The 18152-nt window shown below is 39.9% G+C and overlaps 1 protein-coding gene across 1 annotated transcript; it reads right to left on the reverse strand.

Annotated features, from left to right (window-relative positions):
* Positions 1-4605: 4605 nt before the first annotated feature.
* On the reverse strand, positions 4606-8270 carry LOC118777279 (nectarin-1-like). Its single transcript, XM_036528090.1, has 5 exons — positions 8241-8270; positions 5765-5874; positions 5467-5580; positions 5059-5202; positions 4606-4959 (listed from the first exon to the last, which is right to left on the reverse strand). The coding sequence occupies exons 1-5, from the start codon at positions 8245-8247 to the stop codon at positions 4825-4827; spliced, it is 510 nt and encodes a 169-aa protein (XP_036383983.1). The 5' UTR covers positions 8248-8270; the 3' UTR covers positions 4606-4824.
* Positions 8271-18152: the final 9882 nt, after the last annotated feature.

The following is an 18152-nucleotide window of genomic DNA, read 5'->3' on the forward strand; positions in this document are numbered from 1 at the left end:
CTATTAGTTTCTAGTTTGGGTGCACAATGTCATCCCAAACTGCTTTATAGGGGACTTGGCTCCTCCTTAACTAACCATGTTTTCAGTGCTACTGTAATGTATTTTTATGCATTTTTGGATTAAACCCAGGATTTGTCAACTGGAAATTCACCAAAACAAGACAAAAAAACAATCTTTGGAGTTATAGAACTACTAACTGCATCAGACAAATGTGTTTATGTGTCATGACCCTAACAAGAATGTATTATAGTACATGTGGTGCTTTGCCTTGGCAGGAACAATGTTTATATACCCCTACTGTTGCGTCCTAAACATATACAGAAAGGAACATGACAGGGATAGAGAGATTACATTTACCATTCACAGCAAACTAGACAGACAGACCTGGTTGAAGATAGTGTTGAATACTGTATAGCCTCAAGAAAACTGACATCCACTCATCGACTCAATGTAAGCCACAAGCCATTTTAGCTCAGCTGGTCTTTTAGCTTTTACTCATCCTTTGTTAATTTAGACATTTAGGTCAAATAATTGCCTTTGAAATGTATCAAGCAACAATTTGTTCATTTTGAACTGTCATACACTGGTTAATATCCAAAGCTTAGATGCCATTCGGTCTGAGAAGTAATGCAATAGAGGGACTCACCAGTAAATTCTATGTTTTATGAAAACTTTTGCAGTTTTGAATAGTTTTGAACAGTTGAATATGTGTAATGTACCACTAATGTTTAGTACATAAAACGATATTTGCATTGCTAGACAGTTAATAATTCCTGTAGCTATTGTACCTCCTCCTCATCCGCACATGACAACCAAAACTGAAAAGCTGCACTACATATTAATGGAATGACAACAGTTTACCAGGAATTTTCAGGCAGATCATTCATGATTGTTTGTAATGACTAAACACTGTCTAAAAACAAGACTGTTTTCTTGTTCACAGACCACAGACTGGGCCTGACTGCAGCAGAGTAATGTTTGCTGCCATTGGCTATACAAACATTTCCTAGGCCATCCCGCTGCTAGTCACCCAATCAATCTTTAACATCAGTGGTTCCCTGCCATGGACAACATTGCATTCCTTGCAATGATCCATCAAAATCCAGGAAGCCAATTAATAACTGGATCAAAGTGAATACTCCAGTTTCATGTATTAAGTGCATAAAATATGGATAGCAAAACAACAGCATGTTACAGTATAATAACTAAGTATACACTAAAGTGGTGTAGTATCTTTTTAAACTACCTTTAATTTATGTTACCAGGAAAACTGTGCATGCATAGGCAGAGTGTCTGATAAGTCAGTCAGGCATTTTGCTCTAATACAGTGTGTGTGTGTGTGTGTGAATATTAAATTATTTTATTGAAGTAAATGTTACAGTGGCAAACTATAACAATGCAGCAAAGCTAGTTGCCAACCAATAATGTTAGTTCATAGAACTGTGTTTTCATTGTGGTAAAGCTGTAATGTGATGACAATTTAACCCTGAAGGTGCCAGTGATTTGTCATAGCATTAATTTGCATAGCTTTTACACTTTCACATCAACTCATAATTGATACAGCCCTGCCACAACATAAAATTAATGTGATAATTAAAACACATTTAAATCATGTCATTTCAGGCTACAATCCACTTTACGGTGTATAAAATTAAATGTCTCCTTGACTAACATTCCTTTACTTTTGCTCCCATCTGCAAACTTTGTCAGTTATGCCATACAACCCCATCAACATCTGTATGTAATTTCCTGTAAACTCTATAAAACTTACAACAAGAAATAAAACATTGAGACACAGCACAACTATCATAATCATCAGCAAGTGCTATAATATCCCTAATTTTGTCTATCTTTACCTAATGGCTGAGTACCATCTAATTCATTCAATAGGCAAATAACATCCATTTGTTAGGCAAATACATTCGAGCACTGCTTCCTTTCAAAAGTAGGTGTGATAACACCCAATAAGGTTTCTTCCCTGATATGCAGGCCTGTTTTGGAATTGCCAGTTGTATTGTATATATTATGTCTGTCTCATTACTGGAACCTCTGTACTCATGCATGAGTGTTGGGGTGTAGTGAATGCAATCCTGCAATACACTGACACATCAGTCGTGACTATTTCTCACACTGCAAATTGACAAACACACTGCTGTTAGCTAAGTGCCAACTGGAGAATAGTTGGGGCTTCACTGACAAGTGGAGCCTGATGAAGACAAGCAACCCTTGTCAACATACCCACCCCTTTGTCCAGAGGAACGAGGACAATTTGTTCCGCTGCTGTGGGTTCTTATTAGTGTTGTTCGATGACATGGCTGTGGTCAATCCCAGGCTGTAGAGCTCAGTACGCGCTCAAAACAAATACCTTAACCACTGTGCTACTCGTTAGCACTAAGGTTTTGGTTGATAATGCTATTGAGTATGTTGGGATGGAAAACTGGCATAATAAGTGTGTAACTGTATAGATGCCTTTTTTACAGTACGAAGGTGTAGGAATCAGTGGAGACACAGGGATACAACACTGAGGTTCACTCTTGTTTCTCCTGTGTTGATTCATGTATACATTGTTCCTGTGTCATACTCACTTGTCACACGGTATGAGGAAAAATGTACAGTTTTGAAGCAAGTCAGTTAGGTTACCTTTTTAGTTCACATTACTCAACCATTTCACAAGATTCCATAGAAAATTACACTTCAAAATAAAGCAAAAGATCATAACAATTAGTATTATACTCATAAAAATACAGATTACATTGATATCCATGTTGCCTTCAAATGCTGAGGAAACAATAAAGTTTAGATTTTACCCTTGAATGATGTGTGTGCACAAAACAATTACACTTGCAATAAAAGGAAGGCACAACCCAATTCAAATCCCCATGACAGAAACTACTAAAGGGATGTAACCTACTTTCATTCAAAGACCTCATGTACAAGTAAGGAGTACTGTACTCAGTATCAACTATCCAGCCCCTGTATTCTATGGAAAAAGCCATCCAGCAGGTAGGAATCCTGCGGTGCTCCATCTTACTCTAGAAGCCTATCTAGGTGCTGACAGACTCATGTAACTAACACTTTCACAGCAGCTTGCTTGTACCCTGACCTTTAATAAAGTGGTGTAACACAGCAGGCCCACCATCACTAATTAGTGTCACAATGGTCAGAATGTGTTGAATTCCAGGGAACAAGAGCTAAATGCTAAAGCCTCTAGTTCCTCGTTCTTCCTCCACTTGGGAGCAAATTATGGCAGTTACTGCCCAATATCACAAATAGCCATTTCTGTTTTTGTGTGGGTGTCATTTAAAACACTGAAACTCAAAATGAATTATTTTAAGATGACACTGGATTTATTTTAGAAAATATTTTTAAGAAAAAATGAAAAACTGAAATATGCTGTTTGCATAGGTATTAACCCCCCACACATTGATATTTGGTAGAGTCACCTTTTGCATTATGTTCAGTACATTTATTTAATTCATTACATCTTTTGCTGAAATAATAGTTGAAACAATAACAGTAATTTTTTTTTTGGGGGGGGGGGGGGGCTGGATATTGTTGACTGGAGCACTTTTACTCCACTCTGTAGCTCCTTCAAAGTGATTGCTGGCCTCTCCATGCCTTCTATCACAAGTCTCCTTCTTGCTTGGATGCAATATATCTTCATTATATCTTCATTCATCTTCATAACCATCTTAATTTTGTTCCTTTTACAACTTACCGCTAAGATTGAAAACATTTCTCACTTATGAGGATATCTGCCTTTGTTCAAGTCCTATCTTGAAGGGAAAAAGCTAAAAACAACACTCATACAATTGCAGCAGTGCATCACTTTTGTAAGCAATTCAACAAAGTGTTCTGTAACAGGTCGTAACATGATGAATGCATTGATAACATTCTCTTGCTTTTTAAAGAAATCATTCATCCACATCCTAAACCTTTTACAAGTCCATTCCAAATCAATTAGCTGAGCCCAGAAGAGAGCACATGCTTAAATTCGCACATTCCAATTTCTACAGATACTCTGAATGGAGACATTTTAAACAGATGTACATCTTTTATGTAACTTTTAATTTTATTGACATCTAATATCTATACATTTCCTTTTGTGCTGTATAATGTGCAAAAAGCCAGGTCAATCATCAATTAGGGAAAAATACAGTAAGGGCATGCTGCTTACCATGCATTCCATTTGTCTTGATAAAGTAGATAGCTAGCTGCAGTACTGCAAAACAATAGCTGCAATACAATGTTTGGATCACCGTTAGAATGTTGAGATGCCACATTACTCCCTGGGGCCCATATAATGTGGAATCTCCACAGGATAAAACAATGGCAAAATATGACCTCGCTCTCAGCTGAGAACTGTCTCACTGTGGAACTGTACACATCCTGTCCCCGTACTGTCGCTATACTTGCTGTATGCACGTTTGTAAGTCACTTTGGATAAAAGCGTCTGCTAAATAAATAAATGTAAATGTAAATGTAAATATCAATTACCTGATGCAAGTGCTATAAAAAGGCATGCAAAGAGATCAATTAGAAAGATTTAATCACAATAATGAATTAGATTTAATGCAGATTTAAAAGAAATTCCCAAGTGGGTCATATGAAGGTCATACAAAGGAGCCACAGACTGCTTCAGTTTTGACCGGTGAGGTGCCTCTTACTTTTGAACATACTGAATTAAGAACTGATTAAGTACATTTTGGTTACAGCTGATTTCCTCCAACAATAACATGCTAGAGAATGTCTTATATTGGTCCTGCTACACCTTTGTTTATGAAGAGTGTCATAATGCACAACATTCATGCTGGCAATACTGAATTACGGCAAGTTGATGTCCTGGTCCTCCTTAAAGGATGGAATTTTGCGAAACTCCTCTTGTTTCTTCAAGAAGAGCTGTGCCAAAATGAAGTCTGCTGTGGACTTGAAATAGATGTTCATGTCCAGTGTTTGAAGCTGTAATGAGAGAATCAAGTAAACACTGTTACATACTGCATATCAATTCCTTTACACTAAATACAGTAACACATTCCAAAGGCATTAACTGATGCTTACCTCATCATTAGTGCTAAAAGCAATGACCATGAACAGGTCCTGCTTTCCCACATTCATAATGTAATGGTGGGTACCTCGGGGGAAGAAGAAAACATCGCCTTTCTTGATATGGAAGTTAACAGCTTTCTTCTCAATAACACCGACCTGCAATAGAGAGAGAACTGCTCTTCATCAATGTGTTCTATGTTCTCATTTTTTAAAATCCTGTGGTGCATTTTTTTTTGTACTCACACTGAAATTGACCTAGAAAAGGACCATAACAACCATCATCTATACTGAGCCCAGAAGTATGACCCACCTCCAACTCCAGTTATGGTACATAATGCTGTGATCAGGAAGATCCCGCTATGTTTTGAAAGACAGAATTATTATTTTATTGTAATATTATATTTATATATTCTTCCCTACCCTTCCACTGCCGCTGAGCACATATCCCATAGTGTGGGCATTGAAGTGATAGTGGGGTTGCCGCATGCCTCTTCTAAAGATTCTCATGGTGGCCATGGTAACTGTGTCCTTGTGCTGAGAGGGGAGAAAAGTGAATATTTCAATACAGGAGATGCAACTTGATTCATTTAAAGATCACAGCAGTATTCAAATCTGTACCAGTCTATTGGAAAGCTTTGTTTTTTTTTGAAGTGGTTAACCTCAAACTAGCAACACCTTTCAGCCACAATCCTTTCATGTGTAATCAATGATACAGTACCTCATTAAGGGATTTGGCAAAAATCTTCTCATTTCTTGACATCTTGGACTGGTCCTTGGTGTATCGAGCCCACTGTATTATCCCACCTGGGTATTTGTACTGCTTGGAAGCTGAGGGGAATGAATAAATATTCAATAGCAGATGGCATTTTACAGATCTCAGTTTACCATCATAGTGAAGTAAGGAAGGAAAATATGTTGATTCTCCTTCGTTTTAAATCTGTTGTGGCTATGCCACAGTTATAGATTTGTGACATGTGCACTTAGAATAATAGAGACCTATTATCTAGAGGAAATGTAAGAATATCTCAAGGGCCATACACTATCCATGTGAAGAGAAATGCCCTTAAATCACTGGCCCAAACTGATGTAATGACGCAAATAGGTGATGATGCAATCATAAACAGACAGAAGCTGCTGTACTGAGCAGCCATGTTATCACTGTAACTATAGAAGTCCTACAGTGCTGGCCAAAAGTATTGGCACCCCTGCAATTCTGTCAGATAATGCTCAATTTCTCCCAGAAAATGATTGCAATTACAAATGTTTTGGTAGTAATATCTTCATTTATTTTGCTTGCAATAAAAAAACACAAAAGAGAAAGAAAAAAAAGTCAAATCAAGTATCAATTTACACAAAACTCCAAAAATGGGCCGGACAAAAGTATTGGCACCCTTTGAAAAATCATGTGATGCTTCTCTAATTTGTGTAATTAACAGCACCTGTTACTTACCTGTGACACATAACAGGTGGTGGCAATCACTAAATCACACTTGCAGCCAGTTAAAATGGATTAAAGTTGACTCAACCTCTGTCCTGTGTCCTTGTGTGTACCACATTGAGTATGGAGAAAAGAAAGAAGACCAAAGAACTGTCTGAGGACTTGAGAAGCAAAATTGTGAGGAAGCATGGGCAATCTCAAGGCTACAAGTCCATCTCCAAAGACCTGAATGTTCCTGTGTCTACCGTGCGCAGTGTCATCAATAGGTTTAAAGCCCATGGCACTGTGGCTAACCTCCCTAGATGTGGACGGAAAAGAAAAATTGACGAGAGATTTCAACGAAAGATTGTGCGGATGGTGGATAAAGAACCTCGACTAACATCCAGACAAGTTCAAGCTGTCCTGCAGTCCGAGGGTACAACAGTGTCAACCCGTACTATCCGTCGGTGTCTGAATGAAAAGGGACTCTATGGTAGGATACCCAGGAAGACTCCACTTCTGACCCAGAGACATAAAAAAGCCAGGCTGGAGTTTGCTAAAACTTACCTGAGAAAGCCAAAAACATTTTGGAAGAATGTTCTCTGGTCAGATGAGACAAAAGTAGAGCTTTTTGGGAAAAGGCATCAACATAGAGTTTACAGGAAAAAAAACGAGGCCTTCAAAGAAAAGAACACGGTCCCCACAGTCAAACATGGCGGAGGTTCCCTGATGTTTTGGGGTTGCTTTGCTGCCTCTGGCACTGGACTGCTTGACCGTGTGCATGGCATTATGAAGTCTGAAGACTACCAACAAATTTTGCAGCGTAATGTAGGGCCCAGTGTGAGAAAGCTGGGTCTCCCTCAGAGGTCATGGGTCTTCCAGCAGGACAATGACCCAAAGCACACTTCAAAAAGCACTAGAAAATGGTTTGAGGGAAAGCACTGGAGACTTCTAAAGTGGCCAGCAATGAGTCCAGACCTGAATCCCATAGAACACTTGTGGAGAGATCTGAAAATGGCAGTTTGGAGAAGGCACCCTTCAAATCTCAGGGAGCTGGAGCAGTTTGCCAAAGAAGAATGGTCTAAAATTCCAGCAGAGCATTGTAAGAAACTCATTGATGGATACCGGAAGCGGTTGTTCGCAGTTATTTTGTCCAAAGGTTGTGCTACCAAGTATTAGGCTGAGGGTGCCAATACTTTTGTCCGGTCCATTTTTGGAGTTTTGTGTAAAATGATAATTGATTTAATTTTTTTTTCATTGTCTTTTGTGTTTTTTCATTGCAAGCAAAATAAATGAAGATATTACTACCAAAACATTTGTAATTGCAATCATTTTCTGGGAGAAATTGAGCATTATCTGACAGAATTGCAGGGGTGCCAATACTTTTGGCCAGCACTGTATATGACACCATGACACTGCCATGACACCATAAAATTGCTACCAAAAAATTGCTATGAATTTTTTTTTCAAATCCACATTCCTTTTCATTGATATGTACTGAGCAGCTTATAATAAATGTATTATTTGTTTAAATAACCAGTGTTCCTTCCTTTGATCATTCCTAAACTTGAAAAATATCAAATAAATTTAGCACCGTTCAATTTCAATTGCAATGGTCTATGCTCTATTTTGGATTATGTTTTGTTCATTTATCATGCAGATGGGATTAGCTCTACATTATTTAAGTGTTATTATGTTTTATTGAACACTGATGATCATTACTACCTTTTTTCATTACAACTGTATTTTTGCAAGCAACAGGGGATGGTTTAATTACCTCTCATATTATAAAGGTACCTGGACACCTTTAAAGCACAGGACTGGGTATAGCTGGCTTTGTGCACCAGCTGGTTTAGGTTTGGAGGGAGGTTGATAGCCTGGTTCTCTTTGGGCTGCTTGAATGAGTTGATAAATTTAATCCCTCCTTTGGGCTGGATTGACACAAGACAAAGCGTGATAACAGTGCTGTTAAGAATGCTGACTGACATCTGGCAGGGTTAAAGTTTTAATGTGTTAGAGCTGAACAACTATCTTTAGATCAATAAAATTAGCATACAGTAGAATCATTGAATGTTTTTAAATACCAACCCTGTGCTGGTGATATTGATATTTAAGGGCTGTTGAGTTTCTGAGTATTTACTGACCTCTTAGAGCTCTTAGAGTGAGTTTATCAGTGGGTCCTTGGGGAGGACTGACAGACATCTTTATGGGCATACAGTACCTTGAGGGATTGAGCAGCAATGTCCTTGGGTGTGGCATAAAAAACGTCATCTACGTCGAGAGTGACCAGCTCCTCACTGGTGGTGAAAAAGAGGATGAAGAGACAGTTCTCAGGCCCTACACACTTCATCCAGTGCAGAGTGGCCCTTGGCAGGAAGATGACCTGTCCTGCCGTCACATTGTAGGAGGTCACTGAGAACGGAGATGCATCCAAGATCCCAATCCATGCTGTTCCCTGTGGAGCCACCCATGACATTAAAGAGGCCTGCAAGGCTCCGGGAATATAGTGACCTTTCAGAATGGTACTAATAATAAGCATCAAAGTTAATACCTGTGCTGTCATACACATATAAGCTTCCACCAGATTTACTAAATGTTACCTTGCTATTGTCATAATTACTGGTGCATAATGCATTATAACTAGTGACATACTTCTGACATACTAGTGCCCTGGTGTTTTTCACTGGTATTACCATGGCCAGGTAGCCATGCTCATTGGCATTGAAGTGCCAGTGGGGGACTCTGCAGCCATTAGGTTTGATCAGCAATGTGGAAGCAGTCATGTGTCCACCATTTGAGTGGATACTTTCACCAAATGCCCTCTCCTCTTTGGACCCATAATCCTTTGGGTCTGCCCGGTATCTGGCCCACTGAACCACTCCTCCCTGCAGAACAAAATTCTAAAGGAGAAATGGAAGAGACTTGTGAGTGAACAGCTACTAGGAAGTGTACTGAAGGTGCATGAAATGTCATTGTTTATTATTTATTAATTGACAGGTTCCCTTCTGCTAGGGAATTTAGGGAGCATTACCAAGTATAAGTGCAAGAGATTTATTACAAAGCACACATGCATAACTGTGTAACTTGCATCATGAAGGATACACGTGTGCACCCTAGATTCTCCATTTTGTTTTCTTTTTTTTAAGCAATTGCAAATGTACGGAGCCCCAGAAGGGACATGCAGGGGAAAAAAAATGATTGAAAAAAAAAGGTGTAGATGTAGATGTTGCAAAAGTTATGCGAGATCTCGCAAAGTTTTTCATTTAGGTCAATGTACTTTCAGATCAGTTCGGCAAGACGGCAACATGGAAATCACAACAATGGAGTGCACACACCCGTGGGAGCGGTTCATAGAATTTTGAGACTGGCCTCAAATATAATGACATTAAATCAGTGCTTGGCAGTAGGCACAGTTTTCACATAAGTGAGACACATCTGAAGAGAATTATGAGGGGCCGTTTAGGAAATATTTCAGACTTTTGTTACACAAACACATATGAAACACGTATGCATTCACATGTGAAACGTTCACACACGCATCCATACTGCTGAAAACTCACAGACATATACTGTATGTGAAACATTCTGTCAGGGCTCAGGCAGGGACTCAGGCGCAGACAGACAGGGTGCACAAAGCGTGTTGTTTATTAAGCCAAAACGGGAATCCAAAAAAACGTGGTCAAAACAGGCAATGTCAGAAAACCAGAAAAGCACAGCAATCAATACCAAAAAATCAGATCCAAAAACGTGGTCAAGAAAACAGGCAAAAGATCAGCAGAACAGGCAGAACGGCTTGTAGCAACACAGACAAACTAGGGATGAGCCATGAAACAAACGGGGAATATATAGGGCAAGGCAGATGACAAGATGGGGTTCAGGTGTGCAGGTAGGCGGGTGGAGCCAGTCAGGTGACCAGGTGGGCGGAGACAGGGCGGAGAGTAGGACAGGGATGGAGCACAGGGAAAAAAAGCACATGGACAGGGAAAACAAAAACAAAAACAAACCTGGCTAAGGAGCCGCAGTCCTGACACATTCATACAGGCAACATGTGAAGTGCATTCACACACATACTTATGAAATGTTCGTACAGATACACATGAAAGGGCACATTCATACATATGTAATGTGCATATAGACTTGTATGAAACACATTCACACACACATACATATGAAATGCTTATACAAACCCCTTCCTCTGTACAAATGCCATACCTTTGATTTCTGCATGTTGTTCAGGTACTTGTACTTAGCCTGGATGTCATTGCTAACATTCTGCCTAATTTCAATGAGCCTCTCCACACTTCCTTCTTCTTTTAAAGCTCTGATTTTTGGGGTGAGGATCACCGCAGCTACCCCCAGAGAGAGCGTAAGAACGACCATGAGCAGACACGCACACATGGTCTTCATTAAGTAAGCACACTCTGCAAAGTTCTGCATGAAAACATGGATCAGATATAGGAAACAAGGATGAGTCTGTTGCCCAATATTGTGAATAAAGATAATACTGCTGCTAGTTATAAAATAATGTACTGTACTACTACTATATTATTCTGCTGTTTAATTAGACAATACAGGTATTATATTTTTAATGGTACATTATTAGAAGTAGCAATAGTAGTAACAAAGTTATATCAGCTCATGCTGCTAGTGAATACAGGTTTAATTTACACAGCCTCTACAATTTAATATTCAACAGGTTTCCAGGGTACATACTTGCATCCTTCCCGCTTGGTCTCCTCGCTGGTTCTTGCTGTGAAGCTTAAACTTGTCACCGGTGGTTTCATAGCTGCTGAACTTCATTTCTGAAGAAATGAAATAAAGAACACTGCAGTTTTTTTTATAAACTTAACAGGAAAATTCCAAGGTGGTGACAATTAGTCTTGTTTGTTATAGCAGTTCTGCTATTTTTCAGTTCTTATAGGTGCAGCAAGAGGATGTCATCAGCATGGTCCTTCTGCAATGTTTACAGCATGTTGACCAACTTCCCCATTGACTGAATGAGAGACCATCTTCTCCTTTTTGTGTATAACACAAAACATTTATCTGTTCATTCAATATTATTAAGTCCATTTGTTTTTGAAACCAAAATGGCACAGTCATCTTTTAAGCTGTACAGTAAAAATGTAAAATCTGTATTAACTTTACACTGAAATGTGGCTGAAATGTGCAACAGCAGTCACACATGCAACTGCATTTGGTATACTATCATTTCCACCATCATGACAGTCCTAAACCCCAGCAATAAATGAGTAACAGTCCTTTAGACTTTGAGAGGAAAAATGCACCTGCAGGCATCAAGATCCCTTGCAATGCCACAGCTGTGGCATTAAAAAATGAACATTAATCTTTATGAGGCTTAATATAAATACATTCCATGGAATATTGTATATTGTGTAGGTGTCTAGATGTTTAGAGAAGGGATATTACATGGTTCCTGTGAGATTTCTCATTGTTTTTGTGAAAATACTACATAGAAAATATAATATATAGTATAAATATTAAAAATATGGAAAAGCCTATCAAACTATTATTAAGACAAGTGCATGCACCCCTTGCATAAGCAAAATATAGTGAAATCTGATGACTTTCAAGTGCGTGCTGGTGAGGGTATCAATAGATGGTAAATATAAATTATAAGCACACGTTTTAAATTACTATGTATACAGAGTTATAAATATATCTAAATGTTTATCTAAACAAGAGTGGTTGCTAAATGCCAGTAATGTTTAATTCCTACACTGCAAATAACAAGGGCAAAACTGTTCTGTTTTGGGGATCTATTCATTTCTGATAATATTTTGTAGAGAAAGACCGTAAGTAGTTTCGTAATCAGAACAGAACAGACAGATTTCACCCATTCTGCTTTCACAACTTCTAACTGATGGGGTGATTGCATTACCAATGCCTACCACAGAGGAAATGCTTCAAGCTGAAACATGTACTCAATTTTTCTTTGCAGTATACACTTATGGCTGAAAATCATCCTGAAATTGCCTTGAAAACTGAGCACTGCCTCTATTCGAGTCCAAAGTATTATAGTATGAGACTGACTACATACCACTGTATTTTAAATAGTGAATACTGTTTAACCTATTTGTTCTAACTCATATTTGTATTGATGTCAGCATCCAAAAACTGTGTCTGTATTGTGTTCATTGTGTAGAATAAAACCATCATAAGAACAAAAATATTTGGGCCATATACAATTTAATCTGGGAAGAGCCTTGATATCAGACCACTGATTGACATGGCTGTCAATTAAACTCTACCACAGTTCCAGACTCAAATCAGCACAGCTCAGAAATGTTTTGCAATATATCACTGTTCCTTCTCTAACTTCCTCGGCATTCAGGAAAAAGGTCCAATGTAATCCACTCAGATCAACAGCCCGTCCAGCACAAATCAAACACAACAGAATAAAATAAAAAACAATAGAAAGGTTACATCTGTCAGTCAAACACAACAATATAATAAAATAAAATAAATAGAAAGGTTACATCTGTCACAAAAAGTTATTGTCCATTGTGCAATGAATATATACATAGTACATAATGACATATGACCCAAATATATACAAGATAGAAATTATTGCAATTTACAATGTGCGCAATAGAAAAACACTGCTATTATTATACTTGTGCATAGCAATAATAATAACTGTATAGTGCAATTCTTAAACCAGTTATCTGTGAGAGAGAGTGAGATAGGTAGAAATAGTTGTGTTAATTGTGCAATGAATATGTGTACAGGGGAACAGCACAGGGCATCAAGCGTCAGTCTGATCCATGTTGCGGCAGAGAGGGGAGGAGTTGTAAAGTTTGATGGCTGCTGGCAGAAACGACCTTCTGTGTCTCTCAGTGGAACATTTGGGGGAGATCAGCCTGCCACTGAAGGTGCTCTTCAGCTTAACAAGCCCGTCATGGAGGGGATGGGAGGTGTTGTTTAAGATGCTCACCAGCTTGTTAAGCATCGTCCTCTCTGCCATCGCCCCTCGTAAGTCCAGCTCAGTTCCACCTCCTATGACAGAGCTGGCTTTCCTAACAAACTTATTCAGTCTGTTGGCATCCCCAGCTTTCAGACCACACTCCGAGGACACCACCACGTAGAAAATGGCACTGGATATCACAGACTGATAGAACATCTGCAGCATCTTGTTGCAGACGTTGAATGATCGGAGTTTCCGCAGGAAGTAGAGCGAACTCTGGCCCTTCTTGTAGAGGGCCTGTGTGTTCTCGGTCCACTCCAGCCTGTCGTCTAGGTGCACTCCAAGGTATTTGTAGGAGTGGACTACCTCACCATCTTCTCCATGGATGGAGACAGGGGTCAGAGTAGGCTTGTACCTGCGGAAGTCCACGACTAGCTCCTTCGTCTTGCTGACATTTAGCTGCAGATGGTTCAGGCTGCACCACTCCACGAAGCGGTCTACCAGTCCCCTGTATTCTGCCTCCTGTTGCCCGTTGATACACCCCACGATGGTAGAGTCATCAGCGAACTTCTGAAGGTGGCATGACTCTCTGTTGTACCTGAAGTCGGGGGTGTACAGCTTGAACAGGAAGGGGGAGAGGATGGTCCCCTGTGCTGCTCAACACTGCTCCCTAGTTTCACATACTGTGGTCTGTTGGTCAGGTTGTCTGTTATCCAGGTCACCAGAGGAGCATCCAACTGCATGCACCTGAGCATGTCTCCCAGCAATAAAGGCTGTATGGTGTTGAAGGAAAGTTGTCGAAAGTCAAAGAACATGACTCTCACAGTGGCCCTGGCCTCGTCAAGATGGCAGTAGGCTCGGTGTAGCAGGTATATGATGGCATCCTCCACTCCGATGCGTTCCTGGTAAGCTAACTGCAGGGGATCCAATGCTGGTCTGACCAGGGGTCTAAGTTGGGAGAGGACCAGCCTCTCCAGGGTCTTCATCACATGTGATGTTAACGCCACTGGCCTGTAGTCATTTAAGACCTTACCAAAACAGTTATATGTCAGCTTTAAAAACAAGTACTCTACTATAGTTCAAAGCAAAATGTGCAATTATCAGTTTCATCAGTCATTCATATATTTGCATTTGGAACAACGAATGCAGTTAAAATAACAAATACTGTCATTTTCATTCAGCTTTGTCTAACATGGTGTCAACATCCTCAAATATACAGTACGCTAGAAATTATTTTATTCTATCAATAAGCAGAGACACAGCTACAGAATGAAATAATCATTCCTGCAATCACGATTGTTTGTCACAGCCATTTTCGGCAGGTAATCACAGTAGAGTGATGACTCCCACATGCTACAATAAAAAACAGTGAATGGATCATGCATGTCAATATAGAAGACGTTAAATGCAATCAACCTCACTTAACAGTGCTATCTATGAAAGTAAATACTAGTATCAGAGGTAGCTTTATCCAAACAATTATGTGTGACACTGCAACTGGGATACAAGATGCGATTTATGCCGGCCACAGAGACCTGTTCCGAGGCAGGGGTATGGCAACCAGGGAGAAGTCCCACAACGAAAATACAATAACAGCAATAAGAAAACATGCCAATCTCTGAAACATATTCCACATTTTATTATTTCTATCTGACATTATAACTCCAACAGTAACACTGAGCATTTAACAAGTCCGGTTGTAGGGTGAGCTCTGTCATATAACCAAAGAATTTTAAGTTGAAAGTGGCCATCTGAATTAACAGTAAGCAGGGGAGCATTATCCCTTCAACTAAAGACCACTTATAGCATATGAAGTATATGAAATGTGAACTGCACTTGCCCATAGAGATTCAGATCTTATAGGGGGTACATTGACAGACTCATGAAGTACCATAGATTTCTTTTGTATTTTCAAGTGAAAGTAATGAAATGTTTCACCAGGATAGAAAACAGAAAAGTATGTGTTGATCCAAACAATAGGCTACGGTACTGCAGATTTAACTACAATGTTTTGAGTACCATCAATGCTTGTTGCATAAATAACTTTGTAATTCGCACAGATCCTTCGTCCCCTAAATGAGTCTTTGCCAGCATGCAAGCATGCTAAGGATATGTACATACAGAGAAGCCTTGCGATATGAGAGAACAGCCTCTGAACATTACTAGAGATACAGCATAGTATAAGCTATTTGTATTAACGGCAGCCACAGGAGGTTTGCTCTAGTTAGATACCAACATTCACACAGACAAACATTTGAATGATTATACATAGCATATAATGCATTTCCCACACAAACCAGTGGTTATTTGTCAGAGTAATCATTTGAATACAGACTGATCTTTGATTTCACATGCAGGCCAAAAAGGAAAAAAAAAAAAAGAAACTACAACTGCATACTGTGGATTGGAAGGGTACATTATTACAAAGGCCTTCCTCATCCCAGCAACTTCCTGTTCAATCTCTTCCCATCTGGCAGGAGATTCAGAAATATTTCAGCTCTCTCAACCAGACTGAAGGACAGCTTTTTCCCCAAAAGCTGTAATGGTTCATCTGTTGAAATTGATAGTTTTAGATTTCTTGGCATACACATCTCAGACACCCACACATGCTCTCTTAACACCAATTGCATCCTCAAGAAAGCACAGCAGAGACTGCACTTTCTGAGGCGTCTCAAGAGTTTTGGCATAAGTACCAAAGCTCTTGTGAACTTTTATCGCTGTACCACAGAGAGTGTACTAGAAGGCTGTATCACAGTGTGGTTTGGCAACCTGACTGCTCAGAACTGCAGACTGCTACAAAGGACTATGAAGACAGCAGCAAAAATCATTAGCACAGAACTACCACAACTTCATAACATCTACACCACTCGATGCAAAAGGAAAGTCCAAAACATCAATAAGGACACCAGCCACCCCGCTCATGTTCTGTTCTCGCTCCTTCCACCTAAAAAACATTACTGGAACATCAAATCACACACCACCCATCTCAGTAAGTTTCTTCCCCCAGACAGTCAGGTTGCTGAACAGCTGACACAACCATATGCAGTGCATATGTGTTGTATAAAATGTTATGTTATTGTGTACTGTATTCTGTCTATATAATATATACTGTATTCTGTGTATATAATGTAATGTTATTGTGTACTGTATGTTGTATATAATGTATACATACGTGTGCACGGTGTACATAGTCTATGTAGGTCTGTAGTGTCCTTCTTTGTTGGTTTTGTGATAGTGTGCCCTTTATGTTAAGGCAGAGAGAGTCAGAGCACACATATTTCATTGTATTTTTAATACACATGACAGTAAAGTCGAACTTGAATTTGCAGCTGAACACATCTCCCCCACTCCATCTCACATAGAAGGCGACAATGAAACATGGACATGTGCAATAATAACATTATTATGTGCAATGCAATGAAAACCACCTTTTGTGCAATAATATGGACACCACGTGCACTGCACTTTACTACAATACAGTGTAATGCAACAATACGGGCATGTGCAATAATCAGATATGTGTGAAACAGAGATTTTTTCGATAACAGCTATGGAGAACATTCCTACCATACCTGAACATCAGGTGTGTAGACACTTTGCTGACTGCTCCTGCCAATAAACAGACACTTTATTATTATTTATTTATGTCCCATTCACTCCTCATATTTTATATATTCACACATTTTGTACATGTTCTTGTTGTTTTTAAAATAGTTATATGTTGTCATAGCACTGACATGGGGTAGCAACTGTAATTTCGTTGTCTCTAAAAATGACAATAAAGCTCTCTCTTATCTTCAAAACAAGATCCAACCTGATGTTGCATACAAAAATCAAAGGTGCAATACATTTACATTTATATTTACATTTATTTATTTAGCAAACGCTTTTATCCAAAGCGACGTACAAAAGTGCATACAGTAAGTATAGCGACAGTACGGGGACAGGATGTGTACAGTTCCACAATGAGACAGTTCTCAGCTGAGAGAGGTCTGTTTGAGGACACAGTACTATCAGATTTGTACAACTACAGCGTATAGGGCAACTAATACGATATACTTTCAAAGCAGCAAACTTCAACAACTTTAAACAGCGCAATGAGTGTCAGGGTAAAGGCGGCAACAAGAAACAATTTAAAAAGCACAGCAATTTACAACAGCACTGATTGGGGGGGGGGGGGGGGGGGGGGCGGCAATTTTGTGCTGGGTCAGTCCAGGTAGAGTCTGAAGAGGTGTGTCTTCAGGCCCTGTCTTCAGGCCCCGTGAAGGAGCTGTCCGTAGCGGGACAGGGAGTTCGTTCCACCACTGGGGAGTGATGTAGGTGAAATGCTGATGTCTGGCAGAACGAGCACCTCCTGCCTTGACCATGCAGGGAGCGAGGCATCCAGTTGCTGCTGGGCGCAGGGGTCAGGCTGGTATGTAGGGCTGGATGAGTTCTTGGAGGTAGGCAGGGGCTGTCCTGTTGATTGCAGAGAAGGCGAGGGTCAGGGTCTTGAATCTGATCCTGGCAGCGACAGGAAGCCAGTGGAGGGATTTCAGCAGGGGAGTAACATGGGAGAATTTGGGGAGGTTGAAGATTAGTCGGGCAGCTGCATTCTGGATGTGCTGGAGAGGCTGGGTGGTACAGGCTGGGAGGCCTGCGAGGAGAGTGTTGCAGTAGTCCAGGCGAGGGAGAACTGTGGCCTGGATAAGGAGCTGCGTCGTGTATGTTGTCAGGAACGGACGAATCCTCCTGATGTTGTGGAGGAGGAATCGGCAGGCCCGT

The sequence above is a fragment of the Megalops cyprinoides genome, chromosome 4 (assembly GCF_013368585.1).
Source record: "Megalops cyprinoides isolate fMegCyp1 chromosome 4, fMegCyp1.pri, whole genome shotgun sequence".
Taxonomy (NCBI): Eukaryota; Metazoa; Chordata; class Actinopteri; order Elopiformes; family Megalopidae; genus Megalops; species Megalops cyprinoides.

Excerpts from the sequence above, each read along its gene's own strand:
- LOC118777279 (XM_036528090.1), bottom strand. Across the intron at positions 5,581-5,764 it reads TTGCCAAATCCCTTAATGAG|CACAAGGACACAGTTACCAT; the intron begins GTACTGTATCAT and ends CTCCCCTCTCAG. Across the intron at positions 4,960-5,058 it reads CTTTTAGCACTAATGATGAG|CTTCAAACACTGGACATGAA; the intron begins GTAAGCATCAGT and ends CTCTCATTACAG.